The following is a 23,068-nucleotide window of genomic DNA, read 5'->3' on the forward strand; positions in this document are numbered from 1 at the left end:
AGGGAGTTATTCGAAAGTTCTTAGGTCTAAATTTCACCAGTATTGAAGTCACGACAAAGAGCGGGCTCTAAATCGCTGTACTAATGTCGTTTATTTATTATTACAGTCTTATTAGTTAAAGACTGCACTTCCTATCGTATATTTCGTTCTCAAAAATTAAATATTGAAACAAGTTTTATTCAAACCCAAATAATTAGTTCAGGCTCTGTCCAGCAAATACCGCGTTCAGCATCTAAAAATTTTTAGCCTTGCCCTCTATTGAAAGATGATTTGCTTTATTTTCAAACCGATGTCTGAACTTCAATCCAAAATTAAATGTGTAGATCGTTACTTTTATATAGAAACTAGAGCTCTCGATTTTGTTCGCACATTTTCAAACAGCCCGGGTATATGAGCAACGAGTACTCGCACACTTGTTCAATGCTCATTACTCGAAAATTTTCGAGCATGAGCTCGAGCAATTCGAGTTTTTTCGAGTAATTTGAGCAATGTTTTTTCATCATATTGACATTTTTGTAGCAACTTTTTAAATTTTTCTAACTATTGATATATAATGCAAAGATTGTTACATTGGTATTTAATAATATAATTTATTTAACATGAATTAGAAAGACGCTGCTGACAAATACAATTTACAAATTTTCTTTTGTTTATGAAATTGTTCAAAAACTCGAAAATTTTGAACAAACATTTGAACAGTTGAGCAATGAACGAGTTTCGAGCGAGTATCGAGCTACTCGCATTGCTCGATACCCGGGTATCTAGAGCTCTAATAGAAACACTCTGTCTCATTTTCTTTCGAAATTCAAAGGTCGGTATATTACCCACTAAAACCAATTTTTTTTTAGGAAATTTCAATTGAAAAACTTTAGTTTTTATAACTAAAGCTTCAGTTTACACTAGTAACTAGTGATAGTGCACAATTTTTCACTACTACTTTTGATGTTTAGTGGTGAATTGCAATGCCTCACTATTGTGATAGTGAAATAAAAAAAAAAGTTTCACTAAAATTAACAATCGAATACTGAAACAAAATTTTCTTTTGTCGCATGCAATGATAACCAAATGACGCAAAGAGTAAGTTAAAATTCAAATGGATTCAATTATAAAACTTAGGGTCTTCTTAAAAATTAACCTTTGAGTTTCTTCTAAACACAACATTCCATTTCAATAATACACTCGTATACACACATTCTTACATACATACATACTTACATGCGTAATTATTGATGAAAGCCCAAAACGTAAGTTATCTCATACTTATTTCCATGCATTAAATTCCATTTCTTCTGATGTTTTCTTAACATTTTCCCTTTACTAAAGTGATAGTTAAAGATTCTCAGTTCAATATTTATGAGTTAAAACTTTCATTTTGTCTCCAGTTTTATTCAAAGTATGTATGTCAAAATTGGGTTTTATCAACGTTTGAGCATTGCAAATATATGCAACCCGTTTTTTTGTTGTTCTTTTTTTGTAAGTGCGAAATAAACATAGCCCATATAATAATTTGTGTAGGAACTTAAAACAGAAAAACAAATAATAATAAATTAAAGATAAAATTGATAAAATTAGTATAAAGCGTGTATTTTAAATGATAAGTTTTGTTCAATGCATAAATAACATAGTACATACGTACATAATATTGCGAAATTAAGCAGCTGATATACATACATACAACAAATTTGATGACCATTTGTAAATTTTGTTTTTTAAAAACGAAAAAATTGCCATAAAGCGCGGCTTTTCTTATTATTATTATTATTATTATTATTTTTTAACTTTTTAGCAATTTTGTTGTCTCCTCTTTGCTTTGTATAACTCTGTAAATTTTGTGCCAATATGGAAGTGAGTATGTGTGCGTGTGAATAAGTGCGTATTCGTAGTGTTCTTATGTGGTGTGTTTCCTTTTTTTAAGATTTCCGCTGAATTTTCCGCAAGCCAGTTTGTTTCATGTCGCCTTCTTTAACTTAAATGAGCTGAGCTTTCAATCTACATAATCTACATTGTTTAATTAACTTCCTTGTCATCCCCCTTCGTCGCCTAATTGCTACTGCTGCAACTATTTCGGGCAGCAGCAGCTTCCTGCGTTTCGCCCCCATCATTTTCCACTTCCTCTTGTCAACTTCGTCGTCATCGCCATCCTCGTCGTCGTCTAGCTCTTCTTACTCTAAATGCTTGTGGCATTTATTACTATTTAGCATGTCCATTGCTCAGCACAGCCGGTAAGACATTTGCCTGCTGCACCACAGCATTAATAACCTCGATTTCTTTCTTCAAGAAGGCGCCACTCTCTTCAACACCATTAACTAGCTTGCCAATTGTCTCGTTGCCACTACTACCACCTGCTGTCGTCACAGCCGCAGCAATGCCAACACGCTTACGCAGGCCATCTTGGTGTGTTATGTGCGGTCGAGTATGGAAACCATGATTGCGCATCAAATCTTTCTTCAGCTCGACGATGCCGCTCACCGTTTCTGCTACAGTCTTATCAATAAATTCTTCAATATTCTTTGTCTCTGTACCGATTTTCTCCTTAAGCTTATTACCCAATTGATCCATTTCACACTCTTCATGCTTGACACTGACCGCTTCGCGTGCGCACGCTACACTTGACAGCAATGCTGGTGGCGGTGGCAAACTTTTGTTCGTTTTGATCGCTGGAGCGTTGAGGTTATCATCGTCACTATCATCATCGTTGAGATCATTTTCATTGCCTTGAGGTATTTTTCCGGTGATGTCGCTAATAACGCCCGCTGCAGCTTCGGCGCCCGCCGGCAATGTGACGGTGCTAGAGTGGTTGGACTTGAATTTTTCATCACTTGGTTGTTGTATTGTTGTGGAGGCGCGTCGCTCCCCGCGTATGAATTTAGGTAAAATAAAAGTGGTAATTAGTGCGGCTATATGAAGGCACAAATAAAATTTCAGGTACAATCTAATGCTGCCCTGTAAAAGAGAAAAGGAGAGAAAATTATTAGAACCTATCTAATTTATGTATGTTAGTGGATAAGCAGAATATGAACTTATATATTACTATGAGTTTATTTGGATATATTGGTATAAACTACTTATAAAAATTGTGTCGGGAATTTCTTTAGAACTCATAAGATTAGTGCAATACATAATTCAAACGCATTTCATTTAAAAAATTTGTACAAATTTGTTGGTCATGATTGGGACAAAGCCCAGCCATTTTCCGATCACACTATTGAAGATCAATTTACGCCAAATGTTTGGCAAATGCCCAATCATAAGATCCGGCCTGCACTGTAAATTATTTGTTATGCACGATTATAACCTATTTCATCTTACAAACTTACCATGAATTCAAGCAGAACAAATGGGAATGTTGCATAACTCATCACTAGGCGTGTAGTCAGGCATGTCAGTATGTCATAAAACATACGTGTAAACTGGGTGCGCTGGAAGCGATGGCGGAACATGCGGCGAGCCTGTGAAAAAATAAGACACAAATTTTTCGTATATTTCAGAGTGGAATAGAGTCAAAACAAGATGCTTACCATGCGCGCGGCGGTGACCATCATTGCGCCGGTGGCAAATGTCACGTAGTAACCAGGATAGAAACCGTGCCAAACAGCGCTCAGGGCGAATGTCAATACAGTGCCATACTGTTGCGGCACACGTTCATAGACAATGGTGCGCAGCCAGCGATTTGTGCCACAGTTCCAATTGCTAATTGCATCGCGCATATTTGTGGCAAACTGCAGAGCAAAAAGTCAAAACGGACAGGAAGTGGGAGTTCAGAAAATTACAAAGAAACAAATCATCCAATACACAGTTACCTCAAAGCCCAGCACACTAATATTCGATATCAAATCCCATTTGGAGTTGCCATCCTTGTCGTAGCCGGTAAAGCCCAGACCTGAATTATTGCATATGGCATCGGCCAGTAGCCATGCATGATAATATTTAAAGCGTATGCACGATGTCGCCATCATGGCATACCAAAATTTATATGCCATTGAGGTGTTCTCCACAAAATCGTCCTCTTTCATATTCTTAATGGGATACATTTTCACGAATTTCATAAATATGAAGGCGCACACCATGCTACCGATGACTTTCTTGATGACCGCTTTTGTGGGCGAAGGCTCCAGTACCAGCTCTGTTTTGCCATTATCTAAATTGCCCTGTGTAATAACAAAGAAAAAAAGAAGTGAAATGGTAACGTTATTATGTAATGTGTAACATACATACTGCATATATTTATGTATGGAGGCTACATCGAAGTGTACATATGTATGTACATATAACCGCACATCTAAGGATACATAAGGCTTAAGCGCGACAGTGGAAACAATTCAATTGGCGGTGAAACCGAAGTTTTGCTTTGAGGTGAAAGTGCGCTAGGATATGCTCTCGAGAGAGGGCAATGAAAAGGCAACATGTTTTTTTGTAGAAACGAAAATGCCATTCATGGGCGTACACAGGTACGGAAAGGTTCGAAGGTTTCATTGTAAGTTTCTTTCTATGAATTCATAGTCAATTTCCAATTCAAAAAATTTGTGCAATAAATTAAAACTTTGGGTATCTTCACACCCATTTCGGTAGTTTTGGTAAACTTTTGTTAGTCTGATAAACAGTCACTAATGTACTTAAAAAAAGGTAAAATAATTATTATCTTCCCACGTTCGAATCTCGTTAGACCTCAAATATAATTTTTACTTTTTGTTATTAGTTTTTTTATTATTACGAAAAAGCATCTGTGAAGTGCAACCCATAAGTTACGCATAAAAAAAAATAGCCCTTCTATGAGCTTTTCCCCCGAAAGCGGAAACGCAATGCCTTGCAATTGGGCCCGTTTCATATAACAAATAACACAGGCCAACAAAAATGAAAAAAAAAAAAATTTTGGTGCGGCATATGTTAAAGCTGTTTTTGATAAACTTTTTTGTGCTGATTACGATCAGCATCAGTTTTTGCTGTTCAACAAATGACTATAAATGGCCATCAAGTCAAGGGGCAGGGATGGTTTTTTGCAGAGACAGTAGCCTAGGATTCTAGCTTTAAGTTAAGCTTAAGTGGAAAGTTCGATCACCTTTTTACTCTTTGCAGAAGCTTCTCAAATATTGCAAAAAACCCGATTTTTTTACACTTCGACCTAGATTTTCTCAAAATCTGTACGCGATCGAATCTTTATACTCACGGATTCGTAATCAGCACAAAAAAAAAACGGCTTTAACACTTGCCACACCAAAATCAGTGTTGCCCTGTGTAATTAAGGAAATAATGCAGATGGTAAGGCCCTCTACATTCCAGAGAACGCCTTCTGTTATGGATTTTTACTCCTTTTTCTACTGGGTAGCTTCGCCTCTGAACTGTATACTAATACATACGCACATTAGGGTGCAACACTCTCCATACAAAAAATAATCGGTACTGTTTTTTCATCGGTAATATAAAATTCATTATATATTAAGACATCTGCCAAAATATTTCGGAAAAATATTATGACAATTTTTTAAGAGTATTAAAAAAACACCTCAGCTGGTAGAAGATTTTTAGCTTGAAAGGTCTGCATTACAAAAAAATTTAAAAGTTTACCAATGAGATTACAATGAGTAAGATAGGTATGTGTTTTGAAATCCGTCCAGCTCACGTAAATCATAACATTCTCCAAAAATATTTTAAAATATAATAAATTTACAATTGCTGTGGAAAAACCGCAACTTTTTTTTGGTGATACACCCTAATGTGCATACCTACATATGTCACAAAGCGGAACGCTATAATTTTATTATAATTCTTTAAGCGTACATAATTACATACAACTTGCAGGGCTGCCAACTTGGCTCAAACCGTGCTACTTTTGGCCCTATTTTTTTCAAAGGGCACTTAATTTTTCAATTTGGCACAAATAAATAGTAATATTTCAATAAATGTTTGTGACATCCTTTGGTGTACTTCTTTTTCTCAACTAAAATTATCTAATTTCTATAGTGTATGCAAACTGGTTTATTTTAAATTAGCATTGGACTTTTGTTTTAGGAATGTATTTCGAATTTTAACGAATTTTTCACGTTTTGGCACTTTTTTTGTCATCAATATGACACTTTATAGCTAAGTATAGTTGGCAGCCCTGACTAAATGCATGCATGCATATCTACATAATTGGTAGACACGCTTGCAAATATGTATGTAAATACCTATTTACTTGTATAATAAATAGCATAAAAGGTGCTTGAACTTGTTCTACTTACATTGGTCGATGGTCGTTTGAGCAGATTGTAGCCTTCGACAAAGTCAATGTAGTCTTTGTAGAATACCAATGGGCCGGCCAATAGGCCTTGGAAGTGCAGAACGTACGAGAAATACTCGAGCGCCGATGGAAGCTTATAAACGGCGTGATATTGTTGTGCTTTTGTAAGGTCCTGCAATTACAAAATGTGAAGAGGATGAAAATTATTAAAAAAATAAACGAGTAAATAAGTAAATAACCATAACCCTTTCATGCCCGACTTAAATTGAGCGGAGCTAAAATTTTTTGTGGGTATATTATTGTTGGTTGACTCTTAAATATGAACTGGTATAAATTTAAGCTTCTATAATTTCCGGTTTGACCGTTATGAAATGTTGCTCATGTGTAAATGTTCACACAGTTTTCTAACAAAAGCTAAAAAACATTTTAAGTTTTGCATGTTTGCATTTGATTTTTTTAATAAATTTTATAACCTAAACTCTTTTATTAAAATATATACTTATTATGTATTACGTGAACTTTTTTCAAGATTTATAAACCAAAATATCAATGTTGCCTATAGGCACCGCGGGCATGAAAGAGTTAATGAAAAGAAATTATCCGTAATGAGTATGAAAACGCTTTCCAAGCTTTTCATACATCCTTCACACACATACGCTGAGCTGCCTTGCATACTGTCTTGGTTTATTCATGTTTTATGTAGTACGTATGTACACTTGTGGTCAGCTGATTAAGTTAAGTGACATTTTATGTTTTTATATCTTAATATATATTTTTTTTTTTATAAAAGTCTAGCACATTACATAAATAGCACCACATAAATACACATTTCAAAAATTCGTAAAAAAATTCTAAAAATTAAACAAACTTTAACAATCACACCCACAAATATTAAAATTTTTATTAAAAGTTTGCAGAAAAATTTTAGGTATGCAGTTTTATCGCCTATTAAATTCAATTAGCTTACACTGCAAATTTTTAACCGCTAGATAATCGCGTTGATTTAAATATTTTTTTTTGCTGACGATACTTTCTACATATAAAAGTAAATATCGAGCATACTTTATATGAATTATTAAAAAATTTTCTAGCTTCTTGAAATTTGCAGTTTAGCCTACTAAAATTTAAGGCCTACAAAACTGCATACACCTAAAATTTTTCAAAAAAATTAAGTATAAAATCGTTGCATGTAATTGTTGCAGTTTGTTTAGTTTTTCTAAATTTTGTACGAAGTTCGAAATATGGACTTATGTGGAGCTAGCTGGTTATGTAATTTTCTAAAGTTTTATAAAAAATATTATAAACAACAAACAGATAAAAGAAAAATAGCCAAAACTGGTCAAAATGTCACTGAACTTAATCAGCTGACCACAAGGGTATGTACTTATATACTAAGTGTTTGTAGTTCCGCACTCACCTTATGCTGACGCACAAAGCCATCGTGTATGCTAAACGCTAAACTTGTAACTTTTTGTGTAATTATCATTAGTGGACCGGTGATGTCCAGCGAATAGGAGCCATAGTCGTAGATTTGCCTAATCAGGTGGATGCACAAGAGGTAAGTCATCGCGACTAGCATAACATTACTGCAAGTAGAATGAAAATATAAAAAATATTTAAGAAAATCTATGTGAGTATGAAAATTGCAACTCTAGACACTGTTATGTTGATGTGCATAAATATGTGTTTGTGTACTTTAACTGAAATAAACACTCATAGATGTACTTAGTAGTATATGGCTACTCATATGTATGTATGTACGTACCGTTGCACCACGCGTGGACTCTGTGTACGTATGACAATGTAGCAAACGGCTGGAAGTCCTGCGATATGTACGGCTTGTGGGCCAAAGCAAAAGTAGCCAAAGGCCAGGCCAACAGTCAGTGCGAAAATATGACGCACATGGGCAGATACTCTGGAAGGATGTAGGATCGAGCGGAACAACGAGGCTAAAAAGAGTGCGCCAATTTGACATATCAAAAAATTTATCTGCAAAAAACAACAACAACAAAAATACAATTAAATTGCTTCGTAAACAATTATAAACTAATAGCTATGTGCATATCGTATCATACGATTCGTATGTATATATGTATGTAAGTATGTGTATCAATGTTGGCCAAGAGGTCTCAAACGTCGTCAAATGCTTTTAAAACTTTTTTTTTTTTTAATTTATTGCATACAATTTGTTACTAATTGCAGCAATTAGATGGGGATTAATGTTTAACACTTATTTGAAGGCGCGCGCACGTACATTAGGGTGCCCATCGAAAATGTTTTTGTTTGTAAAATTCCAATACAATATTGATATGTACCTACAATCACTCGCTAGTAAAAAAAGTAGGGTTTCAAGAAATTTTAGGAAAATGGAGGTGGCGCCGCCCACTTATATCATATATGTGTATCTCAAAAAATCCCAACAAGCCAAGTCCGACAATAGATTATTATATACCATTTTAAAGGCCTATATATCCTTTTTTCAGCTCATATTGAAATCGAATCAAAAATAGTCATTCAAAACCTCATAAATCTACAAAATCGTATTTTCTGACCTAAATCGACACTAAAATAGACTTGAAAAAATCTATAAAAAAAGGCAATAATATTTCTCATAAAAACGAATAAAATTAGGGGCACGGTCTTGAAATTTGCAAAAAAAAAAAACATTTTCTATGGGCACCCTAATGTACATATCGTTAACTGAAATGCAAAAAGACGTAACAACATCGAACTTTTTTCATTTCGTGATTTCAATTCAAAATTCAAATTTCGTGTAATTCGAAGAAATCCATCATATAAATCAAAAAGTGAATTTTAAATTTTTTATCAGTTGTGAATTTTCGCGTTTCAACGATGATGTTTGTTACGCCTTTTTGTATTTCAGTGGGGTTATTTTCAAACGGGTTAGCGAAAATTTTCGGATCGCTATGGCAAGTGGCCGACGTGTGTTGTGAATGGTGCAAGGTTGAGATAGCGAAACGATATTTGTCGCTAGCTTGTTTGAGAATAGCCCTACTGGTGACGATATGTATTTATGCCCATCACTTAAGTAGCGTAATAATTGCCTATGCAATGGGTAAAGTGCAGCTAAAGTCTATCCCAACAAACCTAGAATCTAACGTTAGAGAAATATTTTGACTATACATTTATAGCATTCTAATGTAGATCTCGAATCGAAAATCAGGTTAGACAACTATTCTAGAATTCGATTAGAGAATGATTAGAGAAACACTAGGCACTAAAAACAATTCAATGCTAGAAGACGATTAGATATTAACCTTTTTCCCGATATTGAGAACTAAGTCCACTTCTTGTAGAGAATGTTATAATTTTTGATAATTTTTCTCAGTGTGGGCTCACACCGAAGGCGACAAAATATTTTTTGTTTTGTCAGCCGACAAGAAAACAGTTTTTTCTATCCCATTTGTATCGTGTTGCGACTCATTTGGTATGGGTTGAATAATAAGAAGCATGATAAAAACATAGTAAGGTAAAACCGTTCTCTCATTTCGTCGGCCATGATTTTTTTTTGTTAAGTTTGGCAACATTTTAATATCATATAAAATTGAGAGTAAAAAAGAGGAATTGTTCAAAGTTGTTGTTGTTGGAAATTGAAAATGAGAATGTGTGTGTGAGTTTGTTTGTAAAATTTTAAAATTAAATTGCTTGCAAACGTCAAGAATTTGAAAAATTCCTGTCAGCGGTTCTACCTTCCTAATTTTGTATCATGATACGAAGTAATTGTACTCTTACTCTATACGACACGAACAAACGTTTTGTCGTCTTCGGTGTGGGTTCACACTAATCGCCTTCAAACCTTCTACTGCAGAGAATTGCATTTGAATTCGAATCGTTCTCTAACCTAAAGGCTTGTTGAGATGTGCACCCTAAAAAATCTGTTGAAAAATGCGACTATAAAGCGAGTATATTTTTGTTTATTTTTAAAATTTTTTGGTAAATTTACACAATGAATGTGTTTTTTTCTCGTTTACACATTTTCGTGTGTAAAAATCCTTTTTGTTAGCGGGTTTACATAATTCGGCGGGTGAAATCAAACAGCAGATGTGTATTTTGTAGCTACTACACACTTTCGTAGTAAATTTATGCACACCACAGCAGCTATATTACACTCTAAAAAGTCCGAAATTTGAAAAAACTATTCTTTGAATAATCGAGCATGTAATTTCGCGAATAATAAGGTAGGAAATTGGTAACCTACCTTTTAGCTAGGAAATTTTCCCCATTTTTTTTTTAGAGTGTGACTATTAATGAGTCATGCACGCTAAATTTGTACTGATTTTCGTTACCCTTTCATTATTTATTTATTGTTATATCTACATATGTAGTTCTGGATACTGATTGAAGTTTGTTTTGTGTGCTAATCGGAGCGTAAGGATCAGCGTTTGAGTTGTATTTATTAAAAAAAAAATCACATAGACATTCGATCGAAAAGCAATGACGATTCGATGGAGAACAAATCATTAATAGGCAATTAGATATGATAAAAAAAATATTTGGGGTATTCATTCGGAATCAATTAAAAATGCGGTTATTACTAAAAAAAAGCATACATCGAGGGCTTATATTCAATACCCTCTATATGCACTTTTCACAAAAATGAGATTCTGATATAAAAATCCACCTTATACGTAACTGTCATCGTTGATATTAATGCTGACCTTATATAACGCTTGGCAGAAGAATATACTATTAAATTGCAAAGTCAGTAAAGTCCCAGATGGGTTCTACCATCACCAAGTAGTTTTTGTGAAAATTGCAGATAAGGGTATTGAATATTTATAAGCCCTTGAAATACAATCTCCTATGGGTTTATTAACCTCATTTATTATGCATCATTTGTTGCTGTTATTAAAAATACGTAAAGTACTATGTACTTAGTTATTATCAGAATAAGTAGGTGCATGTATACATAGTACATGTCAGAGAATGTCTTAAGTACAGTTTTACTGTGCTGTTCATACCCATACCATAAAATTTAATTTCTCTTTAACGATTAACAACTTCGGTTGAACGAATAGATGCATCGCATTGTAAGCGAGCGGACGATGTGTAGTTTTGAAGCTTCAAACAAAACAAAAGTTTGAGAACTAATTAACTCAAGTACATATGTTTTTTTTTGCACGTAATCTCAACAGCAGCTGTAGCCGAATGGATGCGTGTTCGACTGCCGTTTTGTCGGTCACGGGTTCAAAATCTGTGCCACGAACTTTATTATTGGGCGCGTTTATAAGACGTAGCTGTTGCCTCACCGTTGGAAGTCAACGTGTTGTGCTTAAGGGCCATTTTCACTGGGCTGTCATTTTATATGACAGTGCGTGGTGATATATGACAACAAAAGCAAATGACACCAGCTGACAACCCGTTTTCATTATTTTGACAACATTTGACGTCAAATATGACCTAATGAAAACCAGGCTTTAGCATAAACAGCTGATCGAAAAGATTTACGCCGCTTATATTAAATTTAACGCCGCTTTGTTAGGTGGCAGTTGCAAACAAATTTATTCTATTTGATATTACTGATGTGATTAAGTAACTAAAATATTTTATAATAATACTACGTTTTTAGATATATTTTTTAAGATGTTTGCTATATAATTATACGCTGTTGAATTCTAAGTCCTATCGGCGCAATTTATTTACGATTAGTTTTATATGTATGTATGTATCTAATTGTAGTAAAAAATAGCTGAACATTTTGACTATTTTTCCATGGTTTGTTTAATGCTATACATTTTTTATAAAAGTACAGCTCATTACGTTAAAAAAAAATCATATAAATCCAAACTTTAAACTTTGTACAAAAATGTGAAAAATTCAACAATTTTTCAAGGTTTTTATTCTGAATCTTTAAGTATGCAGTTTTATGGCCCATTAAATTCTAGTATAATAAAGTGCAAGCTTAAAACTGCTAAAAATGAGTAGATTTTTGATATTTTTCTTTGTGATTGTCATGCGTTGTTTCCATATAAATTATGATCGGTCAAACTTGAGTACTCAAGTAACTCAGCCACTGCAGTACCCAAACGCCGATAAGTCTGTAGTGGCAAGATAAAATATTGTGCAAAAATAGGCACTTCTGCTTGTTCATTTTTATAATTTGAGTTCAGAGTCTCCGACTTTTAATGATAAAATTTATAAAATATCAGCTGTTAATTGCTTAGAAGGTTCGCCTCTGACGTAGAAACTACAACGTTGAGAACTAACTAGAGCTGGTTTCTTGTATGAGAATTTCGGAATTTAAAACGAAAGTTTCGAATTTTTAAATACATAAACACATACACTGCCGAAAAAAAAAATATTGTCACATATAATTTTTCATAATGTATGCAAAATCAAAAATTATTATTTAAATTTTTTTCGCTAATTCTTTATAAAAAAATTGGTTAATTTATCTGATTAGAATGCAGCAAATTTATCGAATTTTTTTTTATTTTGTACTAAGTTTGAAAATAAAATTTTAATGTTTTTTTGTAGTCAATGTTGCCAGATTAACAGTTTTAACTGTAAATTCAGTGTTTTAGACAAGCTTACAGTTTTTTCGAAATTTTCGATTTGGACGTTCGAATGCACTCCGCCGCTACAGCTCTGAAAGTATTCAACTCGGAACCCGATGGTGGTAGCAGAGGAAGAGGGAGGCCCCCACTGCGATGGTAAGACCAAGTAGAGGAGTTGGCTTTATTTAGCATTTACATATAATTGGCGTCAGTTGGCACAGAAGAGAAACGACTGGTGTGCTTTGTTGAACTCGGCCAAAATAGCAAGAATTTCACTAAAACAAATTGTGTTTTAATTGCTCCATACACTAACCGCACCATTCTGTATTTTCTTGATAAATTTTTTCGTAAAGAAATTATGTACATATATCAAGTAAAAGCTCCCTTCGCATCTGTGCCAATACTTATAAAACAAAAAGCTCTACGATTTCCACATGAGTGGAACTGATTTCATTTTCACATATGAAAAATATCAATTTGAAAGCAAAAAAGCTTTTGACTGCCGTAGCCGAGTAGGCAGAGATGTCGACTATAATTCCGTGTTTCGCAGGTTCAAATGCCGGCACATGGAGTATTTTAATTGTTTGAAACAAATTTATTAATATACAAAATGTATACGTTTCACGTGAAATTTCAATTTGTCAATAGCATTTTCAATATTGATAATCTTGATAATGGTTCAAGAAAAGAGCTAGAATATCAATTCTTGATAAATAATAAAAAGTTTACAAATTATAAAGATTTTCAATTTATCGAGTGCTCAAAATCCGGCTGTAAGTATATTTTTTAGCAATATTTTAAACGCTTTATGTTATTTTAATTTAATAGAATCGTTATTTAGTAAAACTAAAAACCCTTTATTTTTTTAAAACTCTCTTCGTTTTCGAAGGCTAAAGTTTTTGGTCGATAATAGAAATTTAGAGTTTTATTGGAAATAACTTTTTTGGCAACACTGGTTGTAGTATAAACTTATTTTTTACAAAAAAAAAAGTACGAAAAAATAACAAATTTTGTATACATAGGGAAAATTTCTCAGTGTCAATTAGAGATGAGCAAAACACGTGATTTCCCTACGTGACACATCGTGTCACGATTATTCATGCGTAAGCGTGAGCGGTTTTGAGAGAAAAATCACGTAACCGCCGTGATGGTGCGTGACCGAAATTTTTGCTGGCGTGAGCTAGATTCGTGCCCTAACCGCCAAAAAGTTGTAAGCGAATTTTGAACCTATTTGCCGTATTCACTTTTGACGAATTCAAAGGTACAACAGATGAATCTGCAGAAACAGTTTTTGAAGTCATTAATGTGGATATACAGACATAATTGAAAAAATTAGAAAACAAAAGTTTTGACGGTGTTTTAAAATTTTGGGAGAAAGCTAAAGATTTTCCACTTCTTAGAAGGCTTTCAAGACAAATTTTAAACATACCAGCACCTGAGCAACTATTGAAAGAATATTTTCTGTGTCAGGCACAATTCTAGAAGAAAAACGAACACGATTCTTGAAAAACCTTGACAAAATAACTAAAAAAAAAAATATGGGATAATGTCTTTTTAAAATTACATTGAATGATTATTAATGAGAATTCTTTTCTATGAAATTTGTAAAAAAAAATAATAGAGCGTTCATGCCAGGCAAGGCGTTTGACCAAGCTTTTGTTATAATGCTTGTGCGATAAAACCTATTTATATGAAATAATATTTATACATGCAAGTAAATTTTCAATGTGAAAGAAAATGTCCGTGAAGAGTGCGTGAGCGTGCGTGATTAAAAAACAAGGCGTCGTCCGCGTGCGTGAACGTGATTGAAAAAACTATAACAGAACGTGAGTGTGCGTGATTTTCAAAATCATCAACGTGAGCGTGCGTGAAAGTGAGCCAAAATAACTCACGCGCCCATCTCTAGTGTCAATACTTTTTTCCGGCAGTGCAAGATATACATACATGCATATCGTTACCTTCTTAATAGAGAAAGGCCCTGTCTCATATAGCCGCGGAAATGGGAAAAAATTATAACTCAAGAGGGAACATTGGATTTTTACTTAGTTACGACTTTTTTTATTTCAGCGACGCTGTGAGATAGGGCCTTTCTATAGATATTTCAGTTTAAATTAAACTTTTTTCAAATTAAATGAAACCATTTTAAAACAAAGCGAAACCATTTTCAATTTAAATCAAACCTTTTTCAGGTCAAGCGAAAACATTTTCTAATTAAATGAAACTTCCTATTAAGAATGTTTCATTTAAGTAATTTGAATAAAGTTTCATTGAATCTGAAAAAGGTTTCATTTAATTTGAAAAAAAGGTTTCGCTTTATCTGAAAAAGCTTTCACTTAATTTGAAAATGGTTTCATTTAAACTGTTATTTAAACTGTATATTAAGTTAACGATATGTATTTACTTATATTAAAAGATTTTTTCCGAAATGCATTTTTTATTTTGAATACTAATTTGTCTAGTCCGGATCTCCCTTGGGCATTAAATAGCCACCAATTCAGTAAGAAAGTTAAACACTAAATAATACTTTTGCTAAGCTTAAGTTCAAAATAACAATATTTTTCCACATGACATATTTTTTCATAAAAGCGTAACTATTATTTGCCATTTTAGTGCCTAATAGTATAAAAACAGCTGAGAATCACTTTTAAATCCCAAAAATCAGCAACTCTTCAATGCAAAGAGCAGCTATCTCTTTTTATAGGCGTTAGTAAAGGTGCTAAATGTTTTTTCCTCTGTAAAGTGGCTTTAAAAACACATTCCACGTTAATAAAAGAAAAAATTATCCGCGGTAGTTTTATGAGGAATTAGAAAAAATACCGTAATAGGAACAAAAAAAAGCAAATTTTCTAAATTTAATTGTTAAATTTTGTGTGGATGTGCGTTTGTTGTTGGTACATCACGCCACCCAAAACATCAACATTTAAATAGATATGTACTTTATACATTTACATACATATGTACATTACACAAGCATACATATGTATGCATGCATGTATGTACATACATATATGTATGTAAGCCAAAACAAATGCGGTCATCAAAACAAAGCAAAGCGTTTTCGCTCAATCACTTTGTTATCAACGGAGAAGCGAGAGTTGTGCAGACAAAAATATATTGTATATATATATATATATATGTGTACATTAAGGAGTATCACGAAAAAAAGTTTAGCGTGTGCCAGTTTCATTTGAATACTTATGACGACAAAAAATTTTGAGTGTAAAAAAATATTTTTTAGGCAGCCGCTAAAAAGCGTTTTTTGCTATAACTTTCTTATTTGATATCCGATTTTTAAAATGTTTAAGTCGTCGAAAAGGTTTCGCTCGGGACTATAATTTGCCATTAAAAAAAATTTGGTTAAAAAAAACCGGTTTGATTTTTACCTTCACTCATTTTGGAAATACTATCTCTGGATTTTTTTTTTTTTAATAAGTAAAGGTATACACCAAAACAGATTTTAAAACCGAATTTGATTAATGGTTAATTATAGTCCAGAGCGAGACCTTTTCGGATATCAAATAAGAAAGTTATAGTACAAAAACGTGATTTAGCGGTTTTTAGAGGGTGCCTAAAAATAAAACTTTTACACCAAAAATTTTTCTCGACATACATAAGTGTTTAAATGAAACTGACACACGATAAACTTTTTTTCTTTCATATTTCGTGATACGGCTTAGTGTACATACTACATATCTACCATGAGTGTAAAGCCAGTAGATAAGTCAATCCCGAGGCAATTTTTTGGTCCCGAATAATATTTTGAATATTAGATAGTCCATGTTGCTGGTTCCATAGTCGAAAACAGGACCTACCACCACCACTCTATATACACTAGGCAACAAATGAAAGTGTGCACCTTGTTCTAATATAATATTCTTAATTATTTTCATTCATTTTTTATGAAAATGTAGTTCACTCTATAATATAAACCATATAAATCAATGTTTCACATTTTATATAAAATTCACAAAAATTCAAAAAATGTCATCAAAATTTTCAACTTTTTATTCATAATTTCTGTAAAATTTTTGAGCAGTTTTGCAGCCCATTCAATTTAAGTCTAATGAAGTGCAAGTTTTAACCGGCTACAAAATCGCCTTGATTTTTGTTGGTAAAATAATGATTGAAGCAAGAAAACTGAGAAAAATAAGCGAGTTAGCTATGTTCACATTACAACTTAAATTACTTAATTTATTATAGCAAAATACTTTACATAAATCAAGTGCGTTCACGCTTCTTCTAACGATTTCTATAGGCATTTCACTAGCACGTGGACTTGGTCTGAGTTCTTATTGATTTCGAAAAAACTAAGTGCATACTTTAAGGTACTATTTTTATAAACTGCCTCAACAATGGCATCAAAATGAAATGACACATCGATCTTTTCTTGCATTGGTTTTCGATTTATGATAAATTGTCTCATTAATACGTAGTTTATTTTAAGATTTTACAAGTTGAAGTTACTTAATTTCAGCATGATATGATCATACAATGGAGAGTAAGTGTATCCGGACTACTTCGATATTGGGCCTCTCAATCGATAAGCACTTACACTACGTTCACATTACAGCCTAAATTACCTAGTTTAAAGCAAATTACTTCACATAAATCAAGAAGGTCTACATTTGGTCTGTTAATTTCTATAGACATTTCAGTAGCACTTGCATGTACATACGTACAAGAGTGTAGTTTGTACTCGTACTTGATTTTCCAAGAGCTTGCCATTGCATACCTTTGGGTCCAATCATATAAGCCCCCTTAACGATTTTACAAAGCAAAATTACTTAATTTCACCATAAAACGAAGCTGAGCTCTAAATTAAGACTTTAATATGAAGAAGACTTACCTACATACTTATCATATGAACTTAAGATAATATTCTTATTAAGAATAAGAAGATGTTAGATTAAAATAAATGTTAGAAATCTTAAGAATTCCCACACCAAATTCAAACAAATCTCAAAATGTTTGCCTATCCTTCTATGCTCACTCGTCGAGAAACTATTCATAGAAGTAATCTTTTAAACATTAAAATACATTTGGGGTATATAATAATATATTTTTTTTAGGCGTTCAAAGTTTACGACATACAACAATACGACACTTATGAGACCGTTATAAAAAACTATACAATAGCGAACCAATCATAGACAAACTGCCGGTTTCACCAGAAATTTAAGTGAAAATTTTTCGATCTTAATATTAAACTCAAATAAAAAAATCGTTTTTCACTTAAATTGCTTTCGCGAAACGGGCTAAAAGACTTTTAGTTAAAAAATTTTATTTTGAGGAAATTTATTTCCAGTAGGCAAGCAACACAATCATCTATTTCTTTAAGCTACTAAACACAAGTGTAAAAGTTACGTGTTAAATCGAAAACAATTATTCCACTTTAAACTGATAAAACCTATTATGTGCATATAACCTAAAACAAATATTTGAGAACGCTGATCACTACAAATTGTGCAACGCAAATTTGTTGTTTGCCTTTTAAACTTTTTCCATCCAATGAGCGTAAAAATTGTATGTACATGTGTATGAATATATGTATATTACACAAAATTCTAACACCTACACAACCTGTCCAAACAAAATGTGACTTTTAATGAAAGCAAATGGAGTAAGAACCCAGCCAGCAAAAATTCCGAAAACCGATTCGAAAACGGAAAAAAGTCGATGAAAACTGAATACTTTAATGATCCGTTTTCCCACTAAAGTATGCGGCAGAAACGTATGTACAAAAAAGTACCGAAAATGGTGGTAAAAAGGATACGTTTTCGGCTGTTTCTTCTGGAATTTGTCTGATTGAATTTTTCGTTCAAAACGCTTTCCTTCTGCACTTCACAGATACTTTTTCATGTTTCAAAAGAAATAAAATAAAATTAGGAAACGCCTGACGGAATTCGAACCTGGTACCTTCTAACAAATAGCGACACACTCTTCTGCACGCCACTCAACCACTGCCAGCTACGCATGCATGCTTTCAAATGTTTAGCTTGAGCAAATAAAATACAATTATTGCTTTCAAATGACTTCATCTTTTTCGAACGTTTCGAATGTTTTACGGATACGAAAATTGATGATAACTGTAGGAGTTTTTTTCTATTCGTTTTCGCATACGGAAAATTGAACTAAACTGCACTGTCGGCAAAATTTACGTTTCTTTGCCGGCTGGGAATAGTTAGAAGGCAATTGAAAATTTCATTAGGGCTTGAACAGTGTGAACAAAGCGTATGTATGTAGATATGTGTATATACATACAAACATACATATGTATGGATGAGTTAATTAATAATAAAAAATTCATAGCCCTGCGGTAGAGGGTAAACTTTCGAATAAGTACTACATAAAAACTTTACGGAAATTGCAAACAGTAAACTAATCAAAGGGCTGACAATAATGATGACAGAACAATGAGAGCTTAATACGAAAAAAAAAATAAGTTAAGTGAACAGTATACCACTTACATATGCCGGATTTCTACTGTGCATTAAGTTTCGAATTTTGACAATTTAAGTAAATTAATTAGTGGAAATTTAGCATTAGTTGAAATGCCTACACTCCCAAGAAGATTTTATTTCAGAAAGTACCTTGAAACAAAAGGAACTATTCCTAATAGCAAGTTATTTTCCCTCAAAAGGCCTTGACTTTTGACATTGAAACATCAAGGTTTGTAGTGTTTTTTTTTTTCAATTAAAAAACCATCAATCGCGACAGCAATGCACCCTTAAAATGGCAGTTAGAAATTCATATAATAAAATCACATAAATACTCGAAGTTTTCAATGAATTTTTGTTGGCATTCAGTTTGACAGTGAAAAAAAAAAACTTTAAATAGAAATAACTTTTTTATATAAAATTAATTTTGGTGCCAATTTAGCAGGCAGCCAGTCCGTGCAAAGCGCCATGCCGAAGCATGCAACTTTTAAATGTACAAATGTAAATACATATGTGTGTACGTATTTAAATTGGTAAGAGTGTATTTAGCGTTAATAGATGTTTGTAGTACATACATACATTAATGGTCAAAAAAGTAGGGTCAAAATTCAAAATTATTTTGTTTGCAACTTGTGTTTATTTATTTATTTTAAAAAATTTTCATTTAAATTATCGAGCCCTAAGCGCTAAAAAGACGCAAGCGACATTTTTTTCAAAATTTTCTTTTCGATGCAGAAATGTTCCTAGAGCATCTAAGTAGATGCATTTCTCGTTAGGTCTCGATATAGTTCAATCCATAACAGAAAAAAACATAAATAAAATATTCAAAGCTTACACAAAGTTCACAAAAGCTAATCAAATTTCGGCTACAAATTTGTACACTTGAAATTTTTCTGAAAGTCTGAATAAAAAGTTGACAATTTTTTGAAAATGATTATTTTTGTCAAATTTGTGTAAGCGTTGAAACCTTTATTTATGTGGTTTTTGTTATGGATCGAGTTATATTTAAAATGAAAATTAGTAAAAAGAAAATGAACATACGTTGCAAACAATGGGCCGTATGATTAAACACTAAGCAGTTGCTTTTTCTTAAAATTGTATACCTTTTACACAAATTTATTTGAATAAATCGAGTCAAAGATCTCAATATCATTTCGTTTTTCGACCCTATTATTTTGACTGTAAGTGTATGCATTTACATATAAGAATAATTGCAGTTTTACAAGGCTGCATGTGTACGAGACGTGTGCAGCGGCGATATAATGCTTGAGCTGTGACCATTGCATGGCACAAATGTCAAAAACATTCGTGGAACTGTTAAATGACACTCACAGAGACCGCCAAATACCGGAAAAAGGATTTGTTAAGTGGAAACATAGACGAATGTATTTATAGCGTTAGGGTCAGGGAAGCCAACTCGTGGGGAATTCTCCGATTTGCGGAGAATGAACTGCTTTTTGTGGGGAGTTTCAGTTTACATGGGGAATCGAATGAATATCTATATGAATTGAAAAAGTTGTGGAACAAATATTGTTAACGAAGCGATATTCTGCCGAAATCCGCGATAAAATCTGCGTTTTGCTAACTTTAGTCCTGCAATTGTCACACTCATTTCTAGGGGTTTGTCGATTTAAAGAAAAATCTTGCCGTACAAAAATTATATCTGGATGAGTATTCTATCGGAATCCGCAATAAAATTTTACGATTTGCAAAAACCCGTTGTTTAACACCTTACTAAATATATCTCGACATAAGTTTTCGAAAACAAATTAAAACAATTTTTTGATTATCTCGTTATAAAGAAAAATATTTTAAAAATAGTTCTTGAAAAACGCCAATTTTTTTTAACCACGTTTTTTTTATAGAGAATGAAACAAGGATTACGATGGTATAAAACCCATGGTTAAAATGGTTAAATACCTAATTTACTGGTCTTCGCTATGCAAATCAACTTCAAAAAGTTCAACTGTTAATAGCTAAGTTAGCTCTAGGACAATCATTATTTAGCTTTAAAATGGCGTTAAGAGGAAGTCTCTACGATGAGCAGAACCCGAGATATAACGATTTGATGAAGTACATGATTAGTCAGAATCACGAAAAAATTCATACTTTGACAGATCATATCTCCGAAAAAAAAGAAAAAAAAATTCCTCCAACACGTGTTAGCTTATTTCATGCATAGAACCCAAGAAAAATAATTTAAAGCGAATCGGAGGCATGACATAATTTTTTTCGAAATCCGCCCGACTTATAAAAAGAATGGTTCATATATATTTTTATATTTTATTTATTTTCTAAGCTTATATGGCAGGTCACATCCTATGTGAAAACATTCGACGAATCATGACTTTCTTGGCATGACACACCTGAGGTTTTTTCCCAAACCCCTAAAATTTTGCGAGACCCCTGATTCTCAGGGTGAAAAATCTAATCAGGCGTAGGGTTGCAGATTTGAATTTACAGGCAATAAAAATTTTTTCGCATAGCCTAATCGGCGTAAGATCATTGGACAGTTTGGCCAGGGTCAGGTCATAGAGATATTTTAGGTAGCTACGAAGCAAACGAATTCGCAAGATCCTTTAGCTGCCTACCGACTGTAAACTCTTCTCAAGGTGCGGGTGTATCGCTGGCTTCCTGCAAGCTCCAACTGGAACGCTTCACACTTTGGCTGGTAATAAGAACGATTATAAGTAACGGCCTCAGAGGAACGCGCGCTAACGAAGGACTACTATTGCAGCATCGAATGGTCCGGAACCAACATTTGGCCAACTAAAAGGTTTCACGGCTTAAGTGTGATGCAGGCAGCCAATATAACATATCCTAACCTAAGGATAAGTTGCGCCCTTAAAAAAAAAATAAGAACAACCCTAATATTTAAATTTGGCACGTGTAGATAGAAATAAGTGAACAAAGTCTAATTGAATAGATTTTCTCCTTCAATTGCTGATGAATAAAAATTTAATGGATGATGACGAAATGTGCTCAATAAAAAATACAAAAACTATAATAATTTGCTTTTTTATTTTATTGTATCGTACTTGAAATGCGCATACATTTTTAAGACATTTAAATTTATTCTAAAACGGAATGTAGAAAACTAAACTCAATAACAAAGTTCACAATAGAATGTACTGACGGATCACACATTTCTATATAAGTGGTATCTATGTATAGATATGTGAATGAATGAATTTATTGCACTTTTTCTTTCGACAGCAATTTGTGCAAACTACTCAAATGCTCTTAAAGCGTTAATTGTCATTTATATAAAATCGTGAAAGTCAATTAAAAGCAGTTAATTAAAAAGTTTAACTTCACAATTGTTTTCTAGAAGTACTTATGGGTGGTGGGAAAATGTAATGTATAGTAATGGAAAAAAGTAATCAGTAAAACAACCCTTTTCACATGCGAAAATGCAATTTTCCCCCAGGGCGATGTCCTGCTGTGGTGTGCGTAAATTTACTACGAAAGTGTGTAGTAGCTACAAAATACACATTTGCTGTTTGATTTCACCCGCAGAACTGTGTAAAGCCGCTAACAAAAAAAAAATTTACACACCAAAATGTGTAAACGTGAAAAATACATAGTCATCGTGTAAATTTACCAAAAAATTTAAAAAATAAGCAAAAATATACTCCGTTTATAGTCGCATTTTTAAACAGATTTTTTAGAGTGTAGTTCAATGCGATATCTTCTTTTTGTCTAATCATCAACTAATAGCTGGTTTAATTGTGAATAGCGGAATTACTTAAAATTTATTCGCTCATCACGGATTCTTTTTTCGACTGATAAGAACTTTGCGTGTGCAGCTGATAGTGAGTTTAAAAGAATTCTTTATTTATTTAACTCTGCGCCGCTTTAGTCAGCTATGGAAATTTATAATATACTCTATAATT

General features: G+C 33.1%; 1 protein-coding gene across 4 annotated transcripts in view; it reads right to left on the minus strand.

Annotated features, from left to right (window-relative positions):
- Positions 1–1,343: 1,343 nt before the first annotated feature.
- The window catches only part of LOC118742783 (lysophospholipid acyltransferase 1), a 59,456-nt gene continuing 37,731 nt past the window's right edge, over positions 1,344–23,068 (minus strand). For 3 of the 4 annotated variants that reach the window (XM_036475124.1, XM_036475123.1, XM_036475125.1), the window contains exons 4-10: positions 7,983–8,206; positions 7,635–7,803; positions 6,219–6,389; positions 3,801–4,148; positions 3,519–3,719; positions 3,318–3,449; positions 1,344–2,943 (exon numbers count right to left, since the gene is read on the minus strand). In XM_036475124.1, the coding sequence (XP_036331017.1) occupies positions 2,191–2,943; positions 3,318–3,449; positions 3,519–3,719; positions 3,801–4,148; positions 6,219–6,389; positions 7,635–7,803; positions 7,983–8,206 (1,998 nt within the window). In that variant the 3' untranslated portion in view covers positions 1,344–2,190. The remainder of the gene's footprint in view (positions 2,944–3,317; positions 3,450–3,518; positions 3,720–3,800; positions 4,149–6,218; positions 6,390–7,634; positions 7,804–7,982; positions 8,207–23,068) is intronic. The other variant, XM_036475126.1, reaches the window with a different exon arrangement.

The sequence above is a fragment of the Rhagoletis pomonella genome, unplaced genomic scaffold (assembly GCF_013731165.1).
Source record: "Rhagoletis pomonella isolate Grant_MI unplaced genomic scaffold, Rhpom_1.0 Rhpom_scaffold_00007, whole genome shotgun sequence".
Lineage (NCBI taxonomy): Eukaryota > Metazoa > Arthropoda > Insecta > Diptera > Tephritidae > Rhagoletis > Rhagoletis pomonella.